Here is a 20,909-nt window from a genome sequence, read left to right as displayed (position 1 = left end):
GGACTTGACCTTGTATAACGAGCCGTAACTCGCAATAAGTATCGTGCAATGCAAGTGGACACTTAAATAGATTTCGAATTAAACTATGTGAGCGAGAGAGCGCTCCACAGCAGTGGCTACCTAGTGGCGTCGAGTTGAAGTAGTAGGAGAGGAAAGAGATGAAAAGTGTGCGCAGGAGCGAGACGACCCGAGAAGCCCCGACTGCTCGTACCGACACACCTCCGATCTCCAACATCATCATTTCGCTAGCTCTGATTCTCATGGAAAATTATTTTCCAATAATTTATTCTCAATTAAATTTTTTCTATATAAATATAATAACTTTATTCCAGATTCACACTTCCCCCACTCCATCTCTAACTCGAAAAATTCGCTTGATTCGATCACAATGCTCGATGCTCTGGGAAGTTTCGCAATGAGAAAGGTATAACGATGTAACGACAAGCGGAATCTAGTTTGATTAAGATCGCTACAGGGATTACGCGATATGGCAAAAGTGATGTTACGAATGAGCGTTAAACGTGAGAACTCCTGGCGTCCCGTTGTCCTACGACGACAGTTCGATGAACAATTGTGCACTGCCTGCGGCTACGTATACGAAACCATTTGCTCCCCCCAATAGTCTTTATCCCGGTCGCGTGGCTGCATCCTTTAATAGGCACATTCCGCATCGCAGAACACTGGAACGTGCCGCATGGATTTCGCACTGTATTTTGCTTCTTTTCGCGCGCGTCCTCTTATCGCCGAGCCGATCTTTCCGTTCCACTGGCTGCTCCCTCAAGCATCTCATCCACCTAAAGATACTTTTTCTTCCACAAAAATCCCACCGTCCAGCATTTCCTAAAAAAATAGAAAAAAAAATCAGTCAATTCTGTCGGTTCACCTTATCAAGCTGCTTAGCCAGACAAAACGTCTTATTTACTCTATTGTATTTTATCGTATATTCTATATTGTTGTAATCCTTAGGAAATATATTTTGTCGGATGTTTATAAAAAATCTGTCCTATTAAATTTCTTCCGGTTTTAATTATCCAATCTGATCGTTCGACGTCTTCTTTTCTTCTTATTTTTATTCTCTACAAATCGTCTATTTGGAGTATTAATATTGCTTCAAAAATTTTTATTTTATAAAAAAAGTATTAAATTTCTTGTAACAAATATTTATAACAATTCAATAGACAGTATTTGCGAATGGAAAAAATGGAACTCATCTATGTACTATTCCTCGTATGATGACATAGTCTATTTACTGATAGTATTTGTGTTAGGATGAAATATTTTATTGCTTATTGGTCTGTTGTTTTTTGCTGTTGGCAAATTCGAAAGATGTTGGTTTAGACTTTGAACCATGAACCGAAGTTGGCTAGAGGGAGGATTAATTTCTGTAGATCAGTACAGTACGGACCTTATATTGGGTTCACCCTCTGGCGTTTAATTGGCCAACGCGTACGTGCCTACGTGATCCGTACACCTTTACTCGCGTGTCTGGAACTGTATACTTAAGCCAAACTAATTGATATAGTATATCGTCATTATAGATCAATCCAGTATGATCACTGGTAGGTTCGTACTACTTTCTACGAATCACTAAACCAAACAAACGTGGCAAAAAGATTTATTAGATTTTTTAAAACTTCCCATTAACGACAAAATTGTAATCATTTTCAATGAATCGATATCATTCCATCCAAAATCACCAAAAATCATTAAATTTCCTATAGCTCTATCCGTACTATCACAAAACCAGTCCTATTTAATCAGGGAAAGCAATTTTTATTTTCACAAATTTTTCATCATCGTTTTTAATTAACCGTATTATATATATCATACTAAACAATTTTTTTACGTAACATTTCTACGCCTATGTATAAACATGTCCCTTTATAAAAATATCATCAATCCCACTGGGTCCTTGCTCCAACGTGATCATCGATCGCTTTCAGTGAAGGACAGAAAGAAAAAACTTGAGATCACATCCACGACTAGCTAGAATTATATGGGTGGAATTCGAATGGTGAGGAAATATCAAAGTTCGATGAAGAGTAAAGAAAAACAGAGAGAGAGAGAGAGAGGTTGAGAAACGTGGATTAAAGTTTTAGCAGTGCGCAGGGTTTGTATAGGAAGGTTCGGATTGACCTTGATCGCATTTGGATTTCACGCAAAGGTGATCCAGTGACGTAAGACTTGTCGTTGTGGGCACGTGCGTTGCACCTAGCGCATCCTGCGTCCTGTAGGACGCGCCCGGATAACCCTTTTAAGCTCTGTGCACGTGTCGATCGGAAGAACGAGGGCGTCAACTCACGTCCACGTACGTACAGTGTATACATGTACACCCACGCACCGAGGGAAGAGATAACTGTTGCGGGTCAGTCGATACAAGGAAGGCCTCGCACAATTCACCCCTGACGTGGATGTGTAACAACCCTTACCAAAGCGACTCCCTCCTCTGTTGGGGTTGCACAATCGCGCCCTGATTGATAATTTATACGGTGCGTGCAGGTTATTTGATTATCCATCCCTAGATGCCCCACTCCTAACCACCCCCACTCGCTGCTTCCATTCCCTCCTCCATCCACCCCCTTCCCCCATCTTTCCCTACTTTCTCTCTGCTTCCTCCACCGCTCTCGTTACAATTTCCCAACTTTCCTCCTTCTTCTCCCTCCCACTAATTATCATCTTCCAAACACCCCCTCTTTGACCTTTTCCAAAATAGTCTCCCTTTTTTTTCTTCCTATATTTCACGACGATTTTCCAAAATTCTCTATTTTTCCTCCAGTCCGTTCCTTACACTCTCCTCCTTTTCATCTACGTTTAGGGTCCTCGATCATCGTCCTGCAGACACCACGATGAGGAATCTTCTTGGATGATGGAAGAGAGAAAAATTGGATGAGAAAAATATTGTGAGTGAAGTAGGTGCAGGTAGTGGTAGTGCTTCAGGGTAGTTTGTGTACGTGGTTTTATGGTTTGTTGTATTTAAGTGGCGACTATTAGAGATTTTTTGTTGGATCCTGGGACCACACCAAGTATCCCGCTGGGAAGCCGCGGCGATGCGTCGGTGTGTGCTTTGGAATACGAGGGTGGTGGCTGAAGCAGATGAGAAAAAGGGCAGGGGTTGACATGCGGGCAAAATACTTGGTGCGACAGTGGCGGCAAGCGGAAGAAGGGAGCGTGCTGCGTTGATGACATAATTGGTATCATTCTGCCTCCTCTTTTCGGGTCACCCATGCTCCTGCCATTCTCTATGTGACGTCATTAACCTCGTCCTAGCGTGCACTACGCATCACGCGTACTACGCACGCTCCTCCTATCCTCCACGGATATCCTGTTGTGTACCACATCTCGTTGTATCAATTTTTTATCAATCAATCTTATTTACAAAAGAAATTGATAACTTACGTGAGATTACACCGCGACCCCCCATCTTTAAAAATATCGACCATGCACTGGTCTATTTCTGTGAAACATTTCACGCGAATACGCCCAATTGGAGGACGGACGACTGCTCGAATAATATTCCTCCGGTGACCCATCATCGCAACACATTGACAAAGAATAATCTTCTTGCGCCAGTGATTTCTCCATTAATGTTATGCCAATGTCGAGCAACTCTTGAGATGGCCTTTGTAGGGGTTCTTTGTAATCGCTGCTATTGTACTTGGCGAACTCTCTTTTACGGTGTTCGCGCACCTCTTTTGCCTCGTTAAAGATTTGATCGATCGTGGAATTACCATTGTAGCCATCTTTCTCTAATTTCTTCTTCCAGAAATTCAATTTACTTTGTTCGGAATAATCCGTCGGGTAAACAGAAGTTTTTTTTTCTTTTTCCCGCGAATTCTGCCTCACGCCTCCTGCATTGTAACCACTCATGTTTTTCATAGAAGTTGACTGTTTCACGAAATCCATCGTTTTCATAACAACCTCTTCTTGCCCTTTCTCCAAACACTCGCTAACCTCACCTTCTGTTTTTTCTACAACGTAAGACTCGGAGGTTAGCTTCGGTTTTTTCCTATTTTCAGTAACATCAAGTGGGCTTTTCGTTCTTAACTTCTTGTCGATTCTTATAGGTATTTTTGTGACTGTTGACCTCTTCAAAGGCGAATGTTTGTTTTCATCCTGATCTAAATTACGTTTCAAGCGAACATTATTCGTTAGATTGGGAATTGGCTTTGTGCAGTCGTTGTCGTTGTCATTGTCGTCGGTAGATGGATCTCCCTTCTTATGACTCAGAGCACAACTGCTTTTTAATTTACACAATGATCGATTTTGATACTTATCACGAGTTGCAGTGTATATCTTATTTGTCCCTAATTTTTCAATTTTGACCTCAGCCAGCAGTCCATTCTCTACGTGGTTTCTGGAATACGAGCTTGTGTTATTGAATGTTTTTTTACTACCGTTTAGTGTTACTGCACCTTCCTCAACCGTGTTTGCACTTTTCTTCTTTTGCTTCAGTAAATTTTTATTTTCTTCATTCCTATACCCGTTTTTCAAGTCATTTGGAGAATCTTGACAAATATCGGTGAGACTGTCTATATCGACTGCACGATTTACGTATTTCTTCAAACCGTTTTCTGAATATGAAAACTCTTCCACCGATTTAAATTCTGAATTGTTGATCAAATCTGCGACGCAGTGCGATTTTGTAGGCACGGGCCGAACCTTTAAAGGACTCCTGCTTCTTTCGTTATTATTAAGCAACCTTCGCGTATTTTTATCTGTGCTCAGTGATCTTCCTGGTACTTGTCGACTTTTATGCGATTGATAATCTCTATAATGTCCAGATTTTTTATATCTATCACTCATTTCAATAACATTATTCTTTTGATTTACATTGAATTTATTAATCTTTTGATTTCTTTTACCATGCAATTCTTTATTAATGATGGTTGATGATCTAGCATCAGAGCCCTGATCAGTAAGCTCAATAATTTGATTAAATTTTCCTCTCTTTTCTGAAAACTCATTGTCATCCGAAAGATTTAACGGTGGTTCATCCATGAAAACAAAAAATGGAGTACCAGAATAGTAATTCATTTTTTTTTTACCAAAAAGTTATAATAATATTTTGCAATGAATTTTCCACTTTCACTATTTTTTTTTAATTTTTAGTTAGATTTTGTATACATATTTTGTGTCTCGATTGCTAAAGTCGATTATAACTTAATCAATAATCTTGAAAATTAGATTGAGTCAATTCAAGTAGCGCTTGGGCGCTCGATTGACTTTAGGGCTTTTTGGGAACGTTGGAGGCCGGTGTCAGTAGTAATCAGGAAAGCCTCATATCCAACATAAGAAGTAAAAATCTGAAAAACTGCCAATCAAAATGTGTACTTTCAGATTTTTGCAGTTATGTTGGATATGAAGCTTGCCTGCTTTTCGTACTGACACCGGCCCTAGTCTTGGAATTGAGGAGAATACATTGATAAGTGTAAATAATATAATGCCAGAATATTGAACTTTTTTGCAGCAACACATCGTCGCGTTTCCATGTAAATTGTAAATGTCGTGTGTGGTGCATATTTTTTTATATCCCCCTCCATTCATCTTCTTGCATCAAAAAAGTCAATTCTAGCATCATGTTGAGATGTAGTAACTGAGGATGGTGTAGATCTTTTTTTATATCGAGTGTGTTTATTCAAGCTACAGTTTTCCAAATAAATACGATATGTATCAAGAGAAGGTAAACTACGTATCTCAATATATACATTGATATACATATATCTGATATGAATCTTCGAGGGTATAATGCCTCAACGCACAGCGCGGTGGTTCAAAGAATTAAGTACAATTGCTCCACAGAAATAGAACTAAGGGTCAATTCGACCAAGTAGGCTAGAGCCCAAGTCAGACTTAAGTTGGTATAGTTAATGTGACGGGGACCATACCAACTTAAGTCAGACGGGCTCTAGCCTACTTGGTCGAATTGACCCTAAGAAGGTACTTAAGTCGCTATCTAGTGGCAAATATGAGAAGTTTTAGGAGAAAAGCCAAGTTAGTACTACCAGAGATGAAACGGGAGATTGCTCATGCGAGGTCCCGAGGCAATCCCTACCGGTAGGCGGCGCTGGTGTTGGCAAACGCGTGTCTCAGGTCCATCTAACCCGTAACGCCATCTATCGGAAGAGACCACGAAGCACGAGCGTTAAGCTTAGAATAGGGTAAAACATATATGCATTGTTGCCAGAAAGCGGAATAAAGAGAAAGCGGAGATATTTTCTCGGACCTCTCTGTCTTTCTCGCTGTTAGCTTCTAGCAGAAGAGTCGAGGCAAAATCTTTCCGTTTCGCTTTGCCGAAAATCTACCAATATTCGATGTCATTTATATTTGCAAGCCAATGCCTTTATACATGATTTTTTCAGCATATTTATTTATCAGCATTGACTTATTTAAATCAATAATAAATTAAGGACATGCGTATTTGATATATAATAATTATTTTAACTATAATTTCATCGTTATATTTCGCCTATTTCCGTAAAATCTGCATTTCTTTAGTTTATTATTGATTATTGTAAGTCAATGGCAATTTAAAAAAATTTAATCTTAAAAAAAAAAAGAAAAGTTCCGATCAGGAATCGAACCCGGACCCACGAATCGCCACGCGATTACCTTACCTCTTAGACCACGAGGCTTCTTCAGTGCACCGTAAACAGATAGTCTTTTTAAGGGCTTGAAATCTTCTATTGAACCATATAAATAAACGAAGAACCGACATCTTTATTCATTATTATTCTATCATAATGGTACACAAATTAAAGAATAATTATATAATGTAGATTTTCAAAAGCTTTTCCAATAACCAAGAACGGAAACTGCGAGCGTTGATTATTTATCTTCGTTCTTGGCTATTGGAAAAGCTTTTGAAAACTATTCAAAATATAATTATTCCTTAATTTGTGTACCATTATGACAGAATAATAATGAATAAAGCTGTCGGTTGCTCGTTTATTTATATGGTTTAAAAGAAGATTTCAAGCCCTTAAAAAGACTATCTGTTTACGGTGCACTGAAGAAGCCTCGTGGTCTAGGCGGTAAGGTAATAGCGTCGCGATTTGTCGGTCCGGGTTCGATTCCTGAACGGTACTTTTCTTTTTTTTTTTAAGATTAAATTTTTTTTAATGGCCATTGACTTACAATAATCAATAATAAACTAAAGAAATTCAGATTTTACGGAAATAAGCGAAATATAACGATGAAATTATAGTTAAAATAATTATTATATATCAAATACGCATTTCCTTAATTTATTATTGATTTAAATAAATCAATGCTGATAAATAAATATGCTGAAAAAATCATGTATAAAGGCATTGGCCTGCAAATATAAATGACATCGAATATTGGTAGATTTTCGGCAAAGCGAAACGGAAAGATTTTGCCTCGACTCTTCTGCTAGAAGCTAACAGCGAGAAAGACAGAGAGGTCCGAGAAAATATCTCCGCTCTCTCTTTATTCCGCTTTCTGGCAACAATGCATATATGTTTTACCCTATTCTAAGCTTAACGCTCGTGCTTCGTGGTCTCTTCCGATAGATGGCGTTACGGGTTAGATGGACCTGAGACACGCGTTTGCCAACACCAGCGCCGCCTACCGGTAGGGATTGCCTCGGGACCTCGCATGAGCACTCCCGTTTCATCTCTGGTACTACATAATCTCCATGTCTCATGGTGGAGCCTAGTACAATTCAAGATGGCGGACTCCGCGACCTTGTTTAGTAGTCCTAAAACAACTCCTAGTAAAATTATTGAGAATCTGTTATTAAAAACACCTAAAAAGAGAAATGGCTCGTACAGGTCAAATTCACCTAGTCCTAAAAAGATAAAGTTTAGTAATTCTGACCCAGATGATTCTATTTTAGCAGATATTAAATCTGAGTTTTATGATACAAACATTTTAACAGAAGGTGATGCAATTGATTTGGTGCATGACTTAGATAGCATAATATATTGTAATGAATATAATGAGTCAAACGAAATGCTATCTTTGAAACAAGATATTCTAGAAAATATAGAAAACAGTATTTCCTATATTAATAAAGATCCAATTAAAGACCCACTACTTATTGATAGCAGTGACGAAAAGAAAATAGCTTCTTTCAAAATGGAAGATTCTTCTATGACAATTCCACCAAGAATTAACCTTTTAAGAAAATATAAGAAACTAAAAACAGCTGAAAAACCGAATTCAAAATCTTCAATACAAAAGAAGATTTTTCAAGAGATAGAAAAGGTTAAAGAAAAACAAAATTTATCGACAACTGACAAAGATGTAAGTAGCGTATTAATTAATAGTATATTTCTTATTCATAGTTATGTTTCACATATTTTATATAATTACAGGCCTTACTCAATATTAAAATAAATTTAGTTCATAAAGTACCTCCTCAGCACAGATTGAAAGGACCAAGATCGATCACATTGACAAAGGAACAAGTAGAGCGGTTTAAAAAATATGGTCCTTTAAAAATAGGAGCATACTCTGACATGGAAGATGAAATTATAAAAAGGAATTGGAGTTTATTTTGCAAGGTAAGCTCCTATATTCTTTTAATTCCTATAACTTTGATACACAGAAATTTCTTTTTGTTTTGTTTTGACAGAACCACAATTGGAATAATAATAATGTATATCCATTCTTACGTTGGAAACACAATAATGCAAATATATTAATCCATCAAAATGAAAGGATAAAATTTTTACAATTTCTGGCTAATGGACTTCCTTGGAGAGCAATATATAGTGTCTACAGAAGATTCAGGCAACTCTATACAGAAAAGAACACTGATTCGTAATTAAATTACAATTCATGATAATGTAAAATAATAATTTCTTTTTCTAATGATAGATTTTTATTTTTTAAAGATATACTGCTGAAGAAGATAAAAAAATAATAACACACATGGAATCTTTCAACATTACAGGAAGAGATCCAAAATTTCAGGAATTATCGCTAATTTTAAGACGGTCTAAAGCATCTATTTATAGACGTTACAATGTTTTGAGAAGACAAAATTTGGAGGAGAATTCTGTCTGTTAGTAACATTAAATGAAATAAAAAATCATTTGTATTTCTTTTTATACTTAAAATTGTATTGTTTTCTAGCAACCAGCGAAGTTACGTGGACGATAAAAAAAATTGAAATGTACATACGAACTTTACTAAAGTTAACATTAAGTACAAATATACAAGAGCTTAAAGATGCTAGAATTCCAAAAGTAGTTTGGAATAAGATGGAAGAACAACTCAGTATAGATTGGAAAATATTAAGAAAATTATGGGTCTACCAGCTGCATTTACAACTTTATTGCTCTCGTCCTATTTATTTGAATGATATAAAGATACAGTTAATTGAATAGTAAGAAAATAATATTAGTTTTTATAGATTTTTATTATCCACGATTTATTATTTTATGTTTGCAGTATGTATGGTACAGGAATAACAAGTATGAAAGAAATAATTTGGCCTAAAATTTTACAATATTTTAACGGGATGACTACCTTATTTCTTTGTGATGTATTTTCCCACATTGTTAACGACTGCCCTATTAAGTCATCAGCGAATAATCTTTTTGGTATTTCTTTTTTATTAGGATTAATTTATGAAGATTTAAAGGAAATTAAATTATATGTATGTTATTTCAGATATTCTAGAGTATCTATATGAGAATAAAATTCCGCAATTAAGAGATGAAAAATTTGATAAAAATCTACCTCGATTGAAATATTCAAATGGACGTATTACGATTATCAACGATAATAAGAAGAATAAATAATGAAAAGTTAGCTTTTAGTTGCAATTTGTCAATTGAAAATATATTTTTAAAGTACCAAAAAGTAATGAATATGTAAGTTTTTATTTAAAAATCTTGTCATTTCATGAGAAAGTTAGTTAATACAAATGTAATTTATCGTATTTGTATTACTCTTTTTAAGTAATAAATGGTTCAGTCTAAGCAACATTTTTCTTTGATTCATTCACAAGTACTCTTTCCTTTGTTTTTTGATTCAATAGGACTAGTTGACCTTTGGCAAGTGTCTTTAATAATTCTATTATTAGTGGCAAATAATTGTGTTTTCTTCTAATATTTTCGATTTGATATCTCTTGGATTGTCCAATTTCTTCAATCAATGATTGCAAACGTTCTAATTCTGCTGGATTATACACATTTGCTTTCTGACGCTCGTAAAGTATTTTTCTATCTGATACTATTACCATGAAATTAAAATGTATTTCTCTTTCAATATACCTAGAAAATGCAAAAGCATTACTTATAAATCATGAGCTTTAACTTTCTTTTTTGCTTATACATAATCTTTTTGTTTTTAAGTGTAAGCTTAATATATTGGATTATATTGGTTACTTGTTTATTCTTTTTTGGATAATAGACTTTGCTGCCTGTAGACACTCTTTAACCAGAAGGACAAGGTCCCAACTGTAGCCACTCCCGGACCGCTCATCACGCAACTCATTTCCGATTTCTAAGAATATTTATTGATCAATTTTTTACGGGCAATAGCGGATTAAGAAAAAATAGCTTTTTCGGACGATTTGAAAATCCTCCTGGACGTCCCCGTGAGGTTAAAAAAAGAGGACATTGTTCGGGGAAAAGAGGACATTGTCCGGGGAAAAGAGGACGGATAGCTACCCTATTAACTGACAAAGATGTAAGTAGTATATTAATTAATAGTATATTTTTTATTCAAAGTTATGTTTCACATATTTTATATAATTACAGGCCTTAATCAATCTTGAAATAAATTTAGTTCATAAAGTACCTCCTCAGCACAGATTGAAAGGACCAAGATCGGTAACATTGACAAAGGAACAAGTAGAGCGGTTTAAAAAATATGGCCCTTTAAAAATAGGAGCATGCTCTGACATGGAAGATGAAATTATAAAAAGAAATTGGAGTTCATTTTGCAAGGTAAGCTCCTATATTCTTTTAATTCCTGTAACTTTGATACACAGAATTTTTTTTTGTTTTGTTTTGACAGAACCACAATTGGAATAATAATAATGTATATCCATTCTTATGCTGGAAACACATAATGCAAATATATTAATCCATCAAAATGAAAGGATAAAATTTTTACAATTTCTGGCTAATGGACTTCCTTGGAGAGCAATATATAGTGTCTACAGAAGATTCAGGCAACTCTATACAGAGAAGAACACTGATTTGTAATTAAATTTCAATTCCAGATAATGTAAAATAATCATTTCTTTTCCTAATGATAGATTTTTATTTTTTAAAGATATACTGCCGAAGATAAAAAAATAATAACACACATGGAATCTCTCAATATTACAGAAAGAGATAAAAAATTTCAGGAATCATCGCTAATTTCAAGACGGTCTAAAGCGTCTAATTATAGACGTTATAATGTTTTTAAAAGACAAAATTTAGAGAACTCAGACTGTTAGTATTATTAAATCAAACAGAAAATCATTTGTATTTCTTTTTATACTTAAAATTGTATTGTTTTCTAGCAACCAGCGAAGTTACGTGGACGATAAAAAAAATTGAAATGTACATACAAACTTAATTAAAGTTAACGTTAAGTACAAATATACAAGAGCTTAAAGATGCTGTAATTCCAAAAGTAGTTTGGAATAAGATGGAAGAAAAACTCAGTATAGATTGGAAAATATTAAGAAAATTATGGGTCTACCAGCTGCATTTACAACTTTATTGCTCTCATCCTGTTTATTTGAATAACATAAAGATACAGTTAATTGAAAAATAAGGACATAATATTAGTTTTTATAGATTTTTATTATCCATGATTTACTATTTTATATTTGTAGTATGTATGATACAGGAACAATAAGTATGAAGGAAATAATTTGGCCTAAAGTTTTACAATATTTTAATGGGATAACTACCTTATTTCTTTGCGACGTATTTTCCCACATTGTTAATGACTGCCCTATTAAGTCATCAACGAATAATCTTTTTGGAATTTCTTTTTTATTAGGATTAATTTATGAAGAATTAAAGGAAATTAAATTATATGTATGTTATTTTAGATATTCTAGAGCATCTATATGGGAATAAAATTCCGCAAGAGATGAAAAATTTAACAAACATTTACCTCTATTGAAATATTCAAATGGACGTGTTACGTTCATCAACGATAGTAAGAAGAATAAATAATGAAAGGTTAGCTTGTAGTTGCAATTTGTTAATTGAAAATATATTTTTAAAGTACCAAAAAGTATTATATATGTAAATTTTTATTTGAAAAAGTTGTCATTACATGAGAAAATTAGCTAATACAAATGTCATTTGTTATATTTGTATTGCTTTTTTTAAGTAATATATGGATTACTCTAAGCAGCATTTTTCTTTGATTCCTTCTCAAGTACTCTTTCCTTTGCTTTTTGATACAATGGGACTAATTTACCTTCTTTGGCAAGTGTCTTTAATAATTCCATGATTAGTGGTAAATAATTGTGTTTTCTTCTGATATTTTCAATTTGATATCTCTTTGATTTTCCAATTTCTTCTTCAATCAACGTTTGTAAACGTTCTAACTCTGCTGGATCGCAAACATTTGCTTTCTGATGCTCGTAAAGCATTTTTCTATCTGATACTATTGCCATTAAATTAAAATGTATTTCTCCTTCATTATACCTAGAAAATGCAAAAACATTACTTATAAATCATGAGCTTTAACTTTCTTTTTTGCTTATATATAATCTTTTTGTTTTTAAGTGTAAGCTTAATATATTGGATTATATTGCTTACTTGTTTATTCTTTTTTGGATAATAGGCTTTGCTGCCTGTACCCATTGATCACCAGATGGACAAGGTCCCAAGTCCATAGGGCCGTCTTTTAATCCATCTAGTTCATATAAGCGACCATCAATAGGTACATAGCTTACAAAGTGAAACACATCATCATCTTTAGATGCTTGTCTCATGTCATATTCAAATAATGTTTGCCTGTGAATTAATTACAGATATATAGTTTATAACCTAAATATCTTTATTAAATACTTGTTTAAAGATATAATTATTAAAAGCTAATGAATACTAATTTATCTACCTTGAAAAAGAGTTGTGCACTTCTCTAATAACATCAGAATTACTAAGAGCAAGACCTCTCATATTGGCATCAAAACTTTGACAGAAATTTTTGAATTCCTCCAGATTTTGTCCAAGGGACACATCTGTATGTTTGCAATTTAACAAAACGCTTAAAATTGCTTGTGTAGCACATGCATTATTTATAACCTGAAAGTTTATTTTAATTGCATAGAAAAAGTTTAAAAAACTTCATCAATTGAAAAACCTTTCTGATTTTAAAAATTCTTTTAATACCTGTTTAGCAAAAAATATTTTATCTAGTCTATTATCTTGCACAATATTTCCTGATGGCTCATCATCCTGTACCCATTTAAATAAGAATATTAAGCCATGGATAGGCCTATAACAATAATCACATTTACAAAGATTAAATTAAACTCATTTCCAATCAGCCACTTTAATTGTTTAGTGAATAGTTAATATTTCATATAAACTAGTTAATTTATGAATGAACTATACAAATTATTTTTAAATCTCATTTGACACTAAATTAAAGGTTATAAAATAATAACTTACTTCAAATTTTCAAACTGTTTATCATCTAAACTCCATAATTCTTCTACTTGCGCTCCTTTTACACCTTTACAAAAAAGATTTTAATTTAATAAAAAAATTACAGATGAGAAACAATTTAGGTTAGAAATGTTGTCTTATAAATGACATTTAAAATGAATCAAATTTAATGAATTTATGAATCTATTTAAGTAGATATTTCAAAAGTATATAGAAATAGCCATTTACCAAATTCTTTTATTAATTCGGTAAAAACACCTGGATCACTTTCTATAAGACACCAATTTCCTGCAGAGTCAGCCATATTTTCAAGTTAGCTTGGTTAATTTTTAGTTTGTTTCTGTCACTTGCGTTAGTTGCGTTGCGTCGCGGCTGGTCGTGGCAAGCATTTCATTATTGTTGAAGATCGGAGGTGTGTTAGTGTGAGAGTCAGTGAGCTGAGTGAGCGGTCCGGGACTTCGGGCCACTTCGGGCCGGGAGTCGGGACCAGCTCAGACTGGCTCAGACCAGCCGGGACCCCATCCCATTCGCTGCGAATGTCACGGATCCGTGACGCGCCAAATTTTCGAGTGGTATGTACTACATACGAACGGCACGGATCCATGACGCAAGCCAAAAAATGTACATATATACATGCATGTGTACATATAAAAAAATTCTAAAATTATATAGATTAAGTTAAAAAATACTGAAAATCCGACCCGCTATTCGGTTATATCTATACATTTTTGTTCGCAGCGAAAGAGATAACGATGACGTAAAAGGCGAAGCGATTGCAAAGAAGAAAAGTTAAGTAAATACTTGTGATTGCTTGTCATTAGCAACAGAGCGACACCTTAACCCTTTACCACCTAATGTCCTTTGAGAAAGACGCTGAATAACAAAATTTACAAAACATTCAAACCGCATATTATCTCCGAACCAAACCAAGTGGATGAAGTTTATTATTGTTGTTAGTTAATAGGTAAACCTAATTTTGGAAAAACTTCTAAAAAGAATATATATTTATATTTAGGTTAAGTATAATTTAAAACCATTACAATTTTTTTTAACGCTACCAGAAAAAATTCAGGTAGGAAAGGAATAAGACGTTTCATTTTTTGCATAGTCTTTGATGGTGAATTGATATCCCATACAGCACATTTCACTAAAAGTTGTTTTATAGACATCTTTTGGTCATCCAATTGACTAAAAAACACCTAAAAGAAGTCTTTAAGTCAATTAGTGCTCTATGGGATACTATTTAATTTAAGCGTTTGCGAAACGAACCTTTTTCAATATCTTTATAACTATGTACCAATGTGCTCTTGCTGAAGTGTATGCATTCGCATACAAAGAATTTTAGAACATTTCTAGAGTTCTATTTTATGACACATCAAAATAAAATTATTTCGTCAACTCTTTAAGAATTGTAATAAATTTTCGAAGACATTGGGTGTTACAGAAAGAATTTAGTTTTACTGTTATAAAATGTAACTGAAAAAGCCATTTTTATGCTAGTACTGTTTTTATGGTTTTGCTTGACATATGTATATATGCATTCTCATTCTTCACAAAACAGTTTCTAAAAGTTATTTCATTACTTTTTTTCACAATATGAAATTTTGATGAAAGGATAGGAAAGAATAAATATTACAAGTATATTATACTAACAATCTCTCTTTACCATAAATAATTCATGAAAATATTATTTTCTTTTATTTATATTTTTTACATCAACAATGAAGATAAAAATAAGAGCTGTACTTTAATAAAATATATGTCTTCTAGATCTAATATTACAAATATTTTGTACTCAGATATTCTGATTTAACTTTGGTATACATATAGATTAAGATAAGTGCACTTGATATCATTTGGCTCATTTAAAATAGTTTGACTAGCCAATTTTCTTGTGGTAGTAACCTTTGCTGTAGAACAACATTTCATACAGATATATAGTAAAAATAGCTCTCTCCCTATAAATGTAAAAATAATACGTTTTAAAAAAATTATACATATTCTTTATACGAGATAATATATAACCCAATTTACCTTGTATTTGTAACTAATTCATCTTATATAGTATATTTACATATTTTAACAAATAATGACTTAATCGCATCGCATATGACTACGCTTTCGTATATCAATGTTGTTTTTTAATACTTTTTGTTTATACAGAAACAAATCAGATGTGTAAACAATCAGTTTGCACAGCAAAGTACATAGCAATGCTTGATGAACAAATGTCCAAGATCTATAATACATTCCCTCAAAAGGATCTAGTACAGCTGCACACAGCATATGACTAAGATTCACTTGTGAAAGCTATATAAAAAAGAAAAGGCAAGAAAAAACAATTAATCGTATCAATAGTTTTTAACTCAAATTTATTTACCACTCCTAAAAATTGAAGAATCCAAAAGTGATATGCTGTATTTATTCCATAAGAGAAAACTGACCAGCTGATGTCTGATAGAGGCTCAACAGTATATACACCTACATTCCATAATTTCATATTAGATAATTTTGATAAATCCAAAATATTTATATTTACTATCAATGATTTTTTAAAATCTTAATTATACTTTTTTTCTTAAATATAATAAAAAATCTGATATTAATAAATACCACCAATTCCCAGTAAGTAATAAGGAATTATGAGCATTAGACCATGCTGAATATAGTACATTGATTTATCCGCTAAAATCTGGAATGCACATTAACGCAAATTATCTAAGGAATATACTTTTAATTTATTTTATAATATATATAAAATGAGACAGATTATTTACTTTTCTAGATTCTGTTTCTGGGAATAAATAAGCCAATACTGGTCCATTCATTAAATTCAATTGTATCCTGAATATTGCAGTAACCATTGGACTAGGCTCAGCCACCAACAGATATAACTATATTGATAAATATTTAGATTGACAGTATTATTGAATATTTAATTAGTTAAATCATGAAGTTTTGTATACCTGCATTGCAGTTGTAATATGGCAAGGATTTAATAAATATATCATAGTTCGGCTTGTAAATTTAAAACCTATTTCCATTCCGAATACCATAGACATAATAAGCAAAAGTATCCTTTTACCATAAAAGTCATGTTTGACACGGCTTACTGTATTTGGCAATGTAATTCTTTTAGATCCCCAAATTAGAATTGAAATGATAATAGTAGAAATTAATAATGTTTCTATTATACGGTACATTGGTGATAAGTAGTAAAGACATTCTGGTCCAACATTCCGAGGTATTGAAGCATTGACACCATCATATGCCCATTCAAACATTGCTATTTATCAACTAAAAATAATGAATCAAATTTTATAAAATTGTTATTTTAATAATATAATCAGATTATAATATTGTTATACCTTTTTTTCCCTATTTAAAAAGATTAATTATATGCGGTTTTAATTAATACTTAGCTCAATCATGAAAAATTAATTATTTCTTAAAGAACAACAAATATTGGAAGAGATCAAAAGTGCATGGTGTGCCGTGCTAACGCAAAGTGACAATTTCCAACGTCCATAGCATAACATGAAGTGCTTAATTCACGGTCAAGCTATAATAATAATATACCAGATAAGCATGCTTGAAGTCAATTTGCGATTACGACGGAAAAAACTACCCTCTCTGTCATTGACATATATACTAGCCTGTACATGGTCTGTTTCTATCTTTAACTTCTATGAGTTTGTATACTTTAATTTACTGTCTGGACGAATAGTTTTTATGTTACCGCATTTCTATCGATTTTTATCCAATAATTAAGCTAGATTATCCAATATAAAATTGATTTCGATGGAGAAAAACAATTTTTTTTGCAATTAGTATTTCTCCAGGCAGTATAAAATACATAAATTATTTTTATCTATAAGATCTTTCTACAAATTCATTCAAATTTCGTAGTTTTAGAGATATTGATTATCGGTATGACGTTTTATTTTGTTGGTTTCTTTAGGAATATACCATCTAGTTCTAACTAGTTCGAATATTCGAATAGCGATTTTCTAATTGTAAATTGAGTCAGAATTGACATTTTTGTAGGCCAAAAGCACGTATTTGACCGATCTATCTATCCAGCCAGACCAGACCTATGTGTCGCATTTCATAGAATGGAGACAATGTAGTGATGAGAAAGTGGGTGTTCAAGACCTCCTCTATGACCACTACTAATTCCTATGCTGGTAAAAACACAAGGAAAGGAAGTCAAAATGGAGTTCCCTCCTCAATTCTTACTTTCTTACTACATTAGTCTCACGGAGATTGTAAATCCACATTTGAATTTTTGTTTCATCACTAACATTAGGACAGAAGGGGCTGTTGAGCGAGGAGTACATTCAAACAGATGATTAGGACAATTTTGTTGGAAGAACGAGAATTATGGAAGTACCCATTTGCTCCGTCTACTACTGTTTCACTTATTTCACAAGTCACATTAGTCACAACAGTCACAACTCAAGCTTGTCAAATATCTTAGTAACTCTTAGTCTCTTACAGAGATTTTTATCAAACGCTGCTTTTTCACGTACTGGATTGCTTGTTAAATTTAGAATACTGACTGCTGATTGGATATCTGTTTTGCTGTAACCAATCAGCAAGTAGCATTCCAATTCTATTATACAATTCAACAGTCAGCACGTGAAAAACATATCATCTGTATGTAGAGCAGCCGAAGTTGACTATTGACACAACTAGTTTGAGAAAAGTGTGTTTATGTGGTTTATGTATATACATCATTTTCGGTATTTAAATTAATCACATGGTCTTTAAAGTTATACCGACATTTGTCATTAAAGCTGCCCAATACAAGAAATATAAAAGTAAAGAATCAAAATTTTTATAACCTTACTAATAAATATATATATTTAAATATGAAGATGAGAATGTTTAATTCATGCTACGTATTTAATTCCAAATGGAATTTAAAAAAAGGCAAAATATATAACCCACGATTCCTATCAACTAAGTTACAAGAATTAAAAACGTAAGAATATACCAAAAGTTACAGTTATACTATTAATTTTTACTAAGATTCTACATGATAAGCTGTTATAAAAGTAGTTTTTCCTTTAGAGATAAATGGAAACCAACAATTGGTTTAGAAATACATGTACAAATATCTACAAAATCAAAATTATTTTCAAAAGCATCCACTGCTTTCAATAGTCCAATTAATTCTTGTGTATCATTATTTGATGCTGCTATTCCAGGAACTATGCCGGTAATAAATTTCTTTCATAAATTTATTAATAAAAAATATTAACTTTTTATTTATTGCAGGTTTTAAATAAACAATGTGTGGAAGCTGGAGTTCTAACAGCATTGGCGCTATCCTGCAAGATAAATGAGGTATCAATGTTTGAAAGAAAACATTATTTTTATCCAGATTCACCAGTAAGTCTAAGAAAAACAAACTAATATGATATTAAAAGTGTATTACATAATAGTTTAGATTCATAGAATTATTTTAGGCAGGCTATCAAATGACACAACACAATTATCCATTAGCAAGTAATGGGATTATTACATTTCCAGTATTTAACCCTAGAATACATAAAGTACCGTATGAAAAGTCTTCTAAAATTAAACAAATCCAATTGGAATATGATACTGGAAGAAGTATACATGAAACTGAATCGCAAAAGTAAGATAATTTGTTAGATTTTTAAAGTATACATTTTTCAAACATAAAAATATATCTTTTTTTTAAGTATTTTTATTGACCTAAATCGAGCTGGATTACCTTTGATGGAATTAGTTTTTGAGCCAGACTTGCACGATGCAGAAGAGGCAGCAGCATTAGTAAAAGAACTTGTTCTAATACTTGATGCAATAGGCACTTGTTCTTGTAAAATGGAAGGTCATTTTGTAATGTTTCACATGCTTTGGAAGTATTTAAATTTCTATATTACATATTGTTTAATTACAAAACTTTTATTGCAGAAGGTGCATTGAGAGTTGATGCCAATGTTTCTATAAGTGAAAATAGAAATTGTTTAGGGACTCGAACAGAATTGAAAAATATTGGAAGTATACGAGCTATTGCTGCGGCTATAAATTACGAAATATGCCGACAGATTTCAATTTTAGAAAGTGGCGCGAAAATTACAAATGAAACGCGAACATGGGATACAATAAAAAAGAAAACAGTACTTATGCGTGAAAAAGAAGATAATCATGTATGTTAATATTACCATGAATATTAATTAAGAGATGATTTATTTTATTTTGATCAACTCCTGGAATCAATATTTTATAGGATTATCGTTTTATGCCTGAACCAAATTTACCTCCTCTGCGAATTCATCTCAATAACTCGAACGAGAGTAATCTTGTTAGTGCTGTTTTCTTAAAAAAAAATATACCTGAATTACCTGGTGAAATACGAAAACGGTTACAAGAAATGTACAAAATTAATTTTCAGATGGCAAATACATTGATAGTTTGTTCGAAAATTATATATAAAATATGTTAACAATAATCGTTTCTTAATATATGTAGATATTATTTTTTGTAGAATGATGAATATGCGCTGAAGTTATTTCTAAATGCTATGGAAAGAAATATGAATCGTGAAGCCTCATTAATAGTATACTTTTTAACAACTACAATCAAGACATTTATGTATGAAAATAAATTAAAATCAGATTTTTGGTAAGTTAAAAAAAAGTTGTCATTATAAGGATACTAATTCGTATGATTTTTCAGGACAAGCTATAGCAATTGTATAAATGAAATGGTAGATCTTTTACAGTATCAAGAAACTAATGCTGATATTTTAACTAGTGTTTTAAAAAAAGTTTTAGTTGATCCCAACAAATCAGTTAAAGAGGTAAGCGTCCTAGTAAGATCGACTTTTCTTGGGTTCCCGAAGGTATTAGAGCTTTATATACGAGTGCCTTGATAAAGGAACTTCTCAATACTACGCGATCTGCCACCTTCATGGATAAATTGGAATTTTTAAGAGATATTAAAAATTTATTTCACTTGAAAACTGTGATCATCAAGAAACCACGTATAGTCTTAGGCACAATTGTGAGTCTCAAATTTTTAAATATTTTGTTTTTTTAGATAATTGCAGAAAACAATTGGACCTGTATAACGAACGATGCTGAAATAAATCAAATCTGTTTATTAGTAATAAATAATAACAAGAAGCTTGTTAATCAATATAAAAATGGAAAGACAAATGCAGTTCAGAAATTAATATACGCTGCGTATAAGCTCAGCGAGTGTCGCATCGATAAAAGAACTATTGGCAAATTTATGACAAAATTGTTAAACGAACAATAAATTACA

General features: G+C 32.7%; 5 protein-coding genes and 1 pseudogene across 17 annotated transcripts; 3 read left to right on the top strand and 3 right to left on the bottom strand.

Annotated features, from left to right (window-relative positions):
* Positions 1 to 3,423: 3,423 nt before the first annotated feature.
* LOC136783931 (NKAP family protein-like) lies at positions 3,424 to 5,034 on the bottom strand. The gene has a single exon (XM_066744300.1). It carries the CDS (start codon positions 5,032 to 5,034, stop codon positions 3,424 to 3,426), a length of 1,611 nt encoding a protein of 536 aa, XP_066600397.1.
* Positions 5,035 to 7,683: 2,649 nt separating this feature from the next.
* Positions 7,684 to 9,977, top strand: LOC136783957 (uncharacterized). The gene is made up of 7 exons (XM_066744365.1): positions 7,684 to 8,268; positions 8,340 to 8,528; positions 8,600 to 8,787; positions 8,862 to 9,031; positions 9,103 to 9,355; positions 9,421 to 9,572; positions 9,643 to 9,977. Exons 1-7 carry the CDS (start codon positions 7,690 to 7,692, stop codon positions 9,771 to 9,773), a joined length of 1,662 nt encoding a protein of 553 aa, XP_066600462.1. The 5' UTR covers positions 7,684 to 7,689; the 3' UTR covers positions 9,774 to 9,977.
* Positions 9,773 to 12,098, top strand: LOC136783930 (uncharacterized; annotated as a pseudogene).
* A 122-nt stretch (positions 12,099 to 12,220) lies between these two features.
* On the bottom strand, positions 12,221 to 14,058 carry Uch-L5 (ubiquitin carboxy-terminal hydrolase L5). The gene is made up of 6 exons (XM_066744370.1): positions 13,836 to 14,058; positions 13,611 to 13,674; positions 13,329 to 13,434; positions 13,054 to 13,241; positions 12,753 to 12,950; positions 12,221 to 12,638 (listed from the first exon to the last, which is right to left on the bottom strand). The coding sequence occupies exons 1-6, from the start codon at positions 13,909 to 13,911 to the stop codon at positions 12,335 to 12,337; spliced, it is 936 nt and encodes a 311-aa protein (XP_066600467.1). The 5' UTR covers positions 13,912 to 14,058; the 3' UTR covers positions 12,221 to 12,334.
* A 1,221-nt stretch (positions 14,059 to 15,279) lies between these two features.
* LOC136783960 (transmembrane protein 164) lies at positions 15,280 to 18,124 on the bottom strand. 11 transcript variants are annotated; one of them, XM_066744381.1, is made up of 8 exons: positions 18,106 to 18,116; positions 16,809 to 16,904; positions 16,574 to 16,719; positions 16,385 to 16,501; positions 16,221 to 16,299; positions 15,988 to 16,088; positions 15,642 to 15,917; positions 15,280 to 15,565 (listed from the first exon to the last, which is right to left on the bottom strand). In XM_066744381.1, exons 2-7 carry the CDS (start codon positions 16,873 to 16,875, stop codon positions 15,702 to 15,704), a joined length of 726 nt encoding a protein of 241 aa, XP_066600478.1. In that variant the 5' UTR covers positions 16,876 to 16,904; positions 18,106 to 18,116; the 3' UTR covers positions 15,280 to 15,565; positions 15,642 to 15,701. The 11 variants fall into 11 exon arrangements, with proteins under 11 accessions (XP_066600478.1, XP_066600475.1, XP_066600470.1 ...); XM_066744378.1 differs by lacking the exon at positions 18,106 to 18,116 and adding an exon at positions 16,976 to 18,091; XM_066744373.1 differs by lacking the exon at positions 18,106 to 18,116 and adding exons at positions 16,976 to 17,169; positions 17,236 to 18,091 and having other exon boundaries at positions 16,574 to 16,904.
* A 54-nt stretch (positions 18,125 to 18,178) lies between these two features.
* On the top strand, positions 18,179 to 20,904 carry GatB (glutamyl-tRNA(Gln) amidotransferase subunit B, mitochondrial). 3 transcript variants are annotated; one of them, XM_066744367.1, is made up of 10 exons: positions 18,179 to 18,594; positions 18,684 to 18,831; positions 18,891 to 19,004; positions 19,082 to 19,254; positions 19,322 to 19,470; positions 19,554 to 19,789; positions 19,870 to 20,052; positions 20,128 to 20,264; positions 20,319 to 20,442; positions 20,682 to 20,904. In XM_066744367.1, the coding sequence occupies exons 1-10, from the start codon at positions 18,482 to 18,484 to the stop codon at positions 20,901 to 20,903; spliced, it is 1,599 nt and encodes a 532-aa protein (XP_066600464.1). In that variant the 5' UTR covers positions 18,179 to 18,481; the 3' UTR covers position 20,904. The 3 variants fall into 3 exon arrangements, with proteins under 3 accessions (XP_066600464.1, XP_066600465.1, XP_066600463.1); XM_066744368.1 differs by having other exon boundaries at positions 18,672 to 18,831; positions 19,870 to 19,944; XM_066744366.1 differs by having other exon boundaries at positions 18,672 to 18,831.
* Positions 20,905 to 20,909: the final 5 nt, after the last annotated feature.

This window comes from Prorops nasuta, unplaced genomic scaffold (genome assembly GCF_024137725.1).
Source record: "Prorops nasuta isolate Cenicafe-Biocafe unplaced genomic scaffold, Cenicafe_Pnas_1.2 PNAS00038, whole genome shotgun sequence".
NCBI classification, from domain to species: domain Eukaryota; kingdom Metazoa; phylum Arthropoda; class Insecta; order Hymenoptera; family Bethylidae; genus Prorops; species Prorops nasuta.
The sequence above is the reverse complement of the archived record's forward strand: the minus strand, read 5'-3'. Positions and strand labels throughout refer to the sequence as shown.

What these genes read in the sequence shown, in the direction of transcription:
- LOC136783957 (XM_066744365.1), top strand. Translation starts at nt 7,690, where the DNA reads ATGGCGGACTCCGCGACCTTGTTTAGTAGTCCTAAAACAACTCCTAGT. An exon ending in TATCGACAACTGACAAAGAT is followed by an intron (nt 8,269 to 8,339) that starts GTAAGTAGCGTA and finishes ATATAATTACAG; the next exon opens with GCCTTACTCAATATTAAAAT. An exon ending in AAGATACAGTTAATTGAATA is followed by an intron (nt 9,356 to 9,420) that starts GTAAGAAAATAA and finishes TTATGTTTGCAG; the next exon opens with TATGTATGGTACAGGAATAA.
- LOC136783931 (XM_066744300.1), bottom strand. Translation starts at nt 5,034, where the DNA reads ATGAATTACTATTCTGGTACTCCATTTTTTGTTTTCATGGATGAACCA.
- LOC136783960 (XM_066744377.1), bottom strand. Translation starts at nt 16,891, where the DNA reads ATGTTTGAATGGGCATATGATGGTGTCAATGCTTCAATACCTCGGAAT. An exon ending in TTACTTACTGGGAATTGGTG is followed by an intron (nt 16,089 to 16,220) that starts GTATTTATTAAT and finishes TATGGAATGTAG; the next exon opens with GTGTATATACTGTTGAGCCT. An exon ending in TTCTTCAATTTTTAGGAGTG is followed by an intron (nt 15,918 to 15,987) that starts GTAAATAAATTT and finishes TTTTTTATATAG; the next exon opens with CTTTCACAAGTGAATCTTAG.
- Uch-L5 (XM_066744370.1), bottom strand. Translation starts at nt 13,911, where the DNA reads ATGGCTGACTCTGCAGGAAATTGGTGTCTTATAGAAAGTGATCCAGGT. An exon ending in CGAATTAATAAAAGAATTTG is followed by an intron (nt 13,675 to 13,835) that starts GTAAATGGCTAT and finishes TTTTTTGTAAAG; the next exon opens with GTGTAAAAGGAGCGCAAGTA. An exon ending in GTGCACAACTCTTTTTCAAG is followed by an intron (nt 12,951 to 13,053) that starts GTAGATAAATTA and finishes ATTAATTCACAG; the next exon opens with GCAAACATTATTTGAATATG.
- GatB (XM_066744366.1), top strand. Translation starts at nt 18,482, where the DNA reads ATGAAGATGAGAATGTTTAATTCATGCTACGTATTTAATTCCAAATGG. An exon ending in GTGAAAAAGAAGATAATCAT is followed by an intron (nt 19,790 to 19,869) that starts GTATGTTAATAT and finishes AATATTTTATAG; the next exon opens with GATTATCGTTTTATGCCTGA. An exon ending in CCAACAAATCAGTTAAAGAG is followed by an intron (nt 20,443 to 20,681) that starts GTAAGCGTCCTA and finishes TTGTTTTTTTAG; the next exon opens with ATAATTGCAGAAAACAATTG.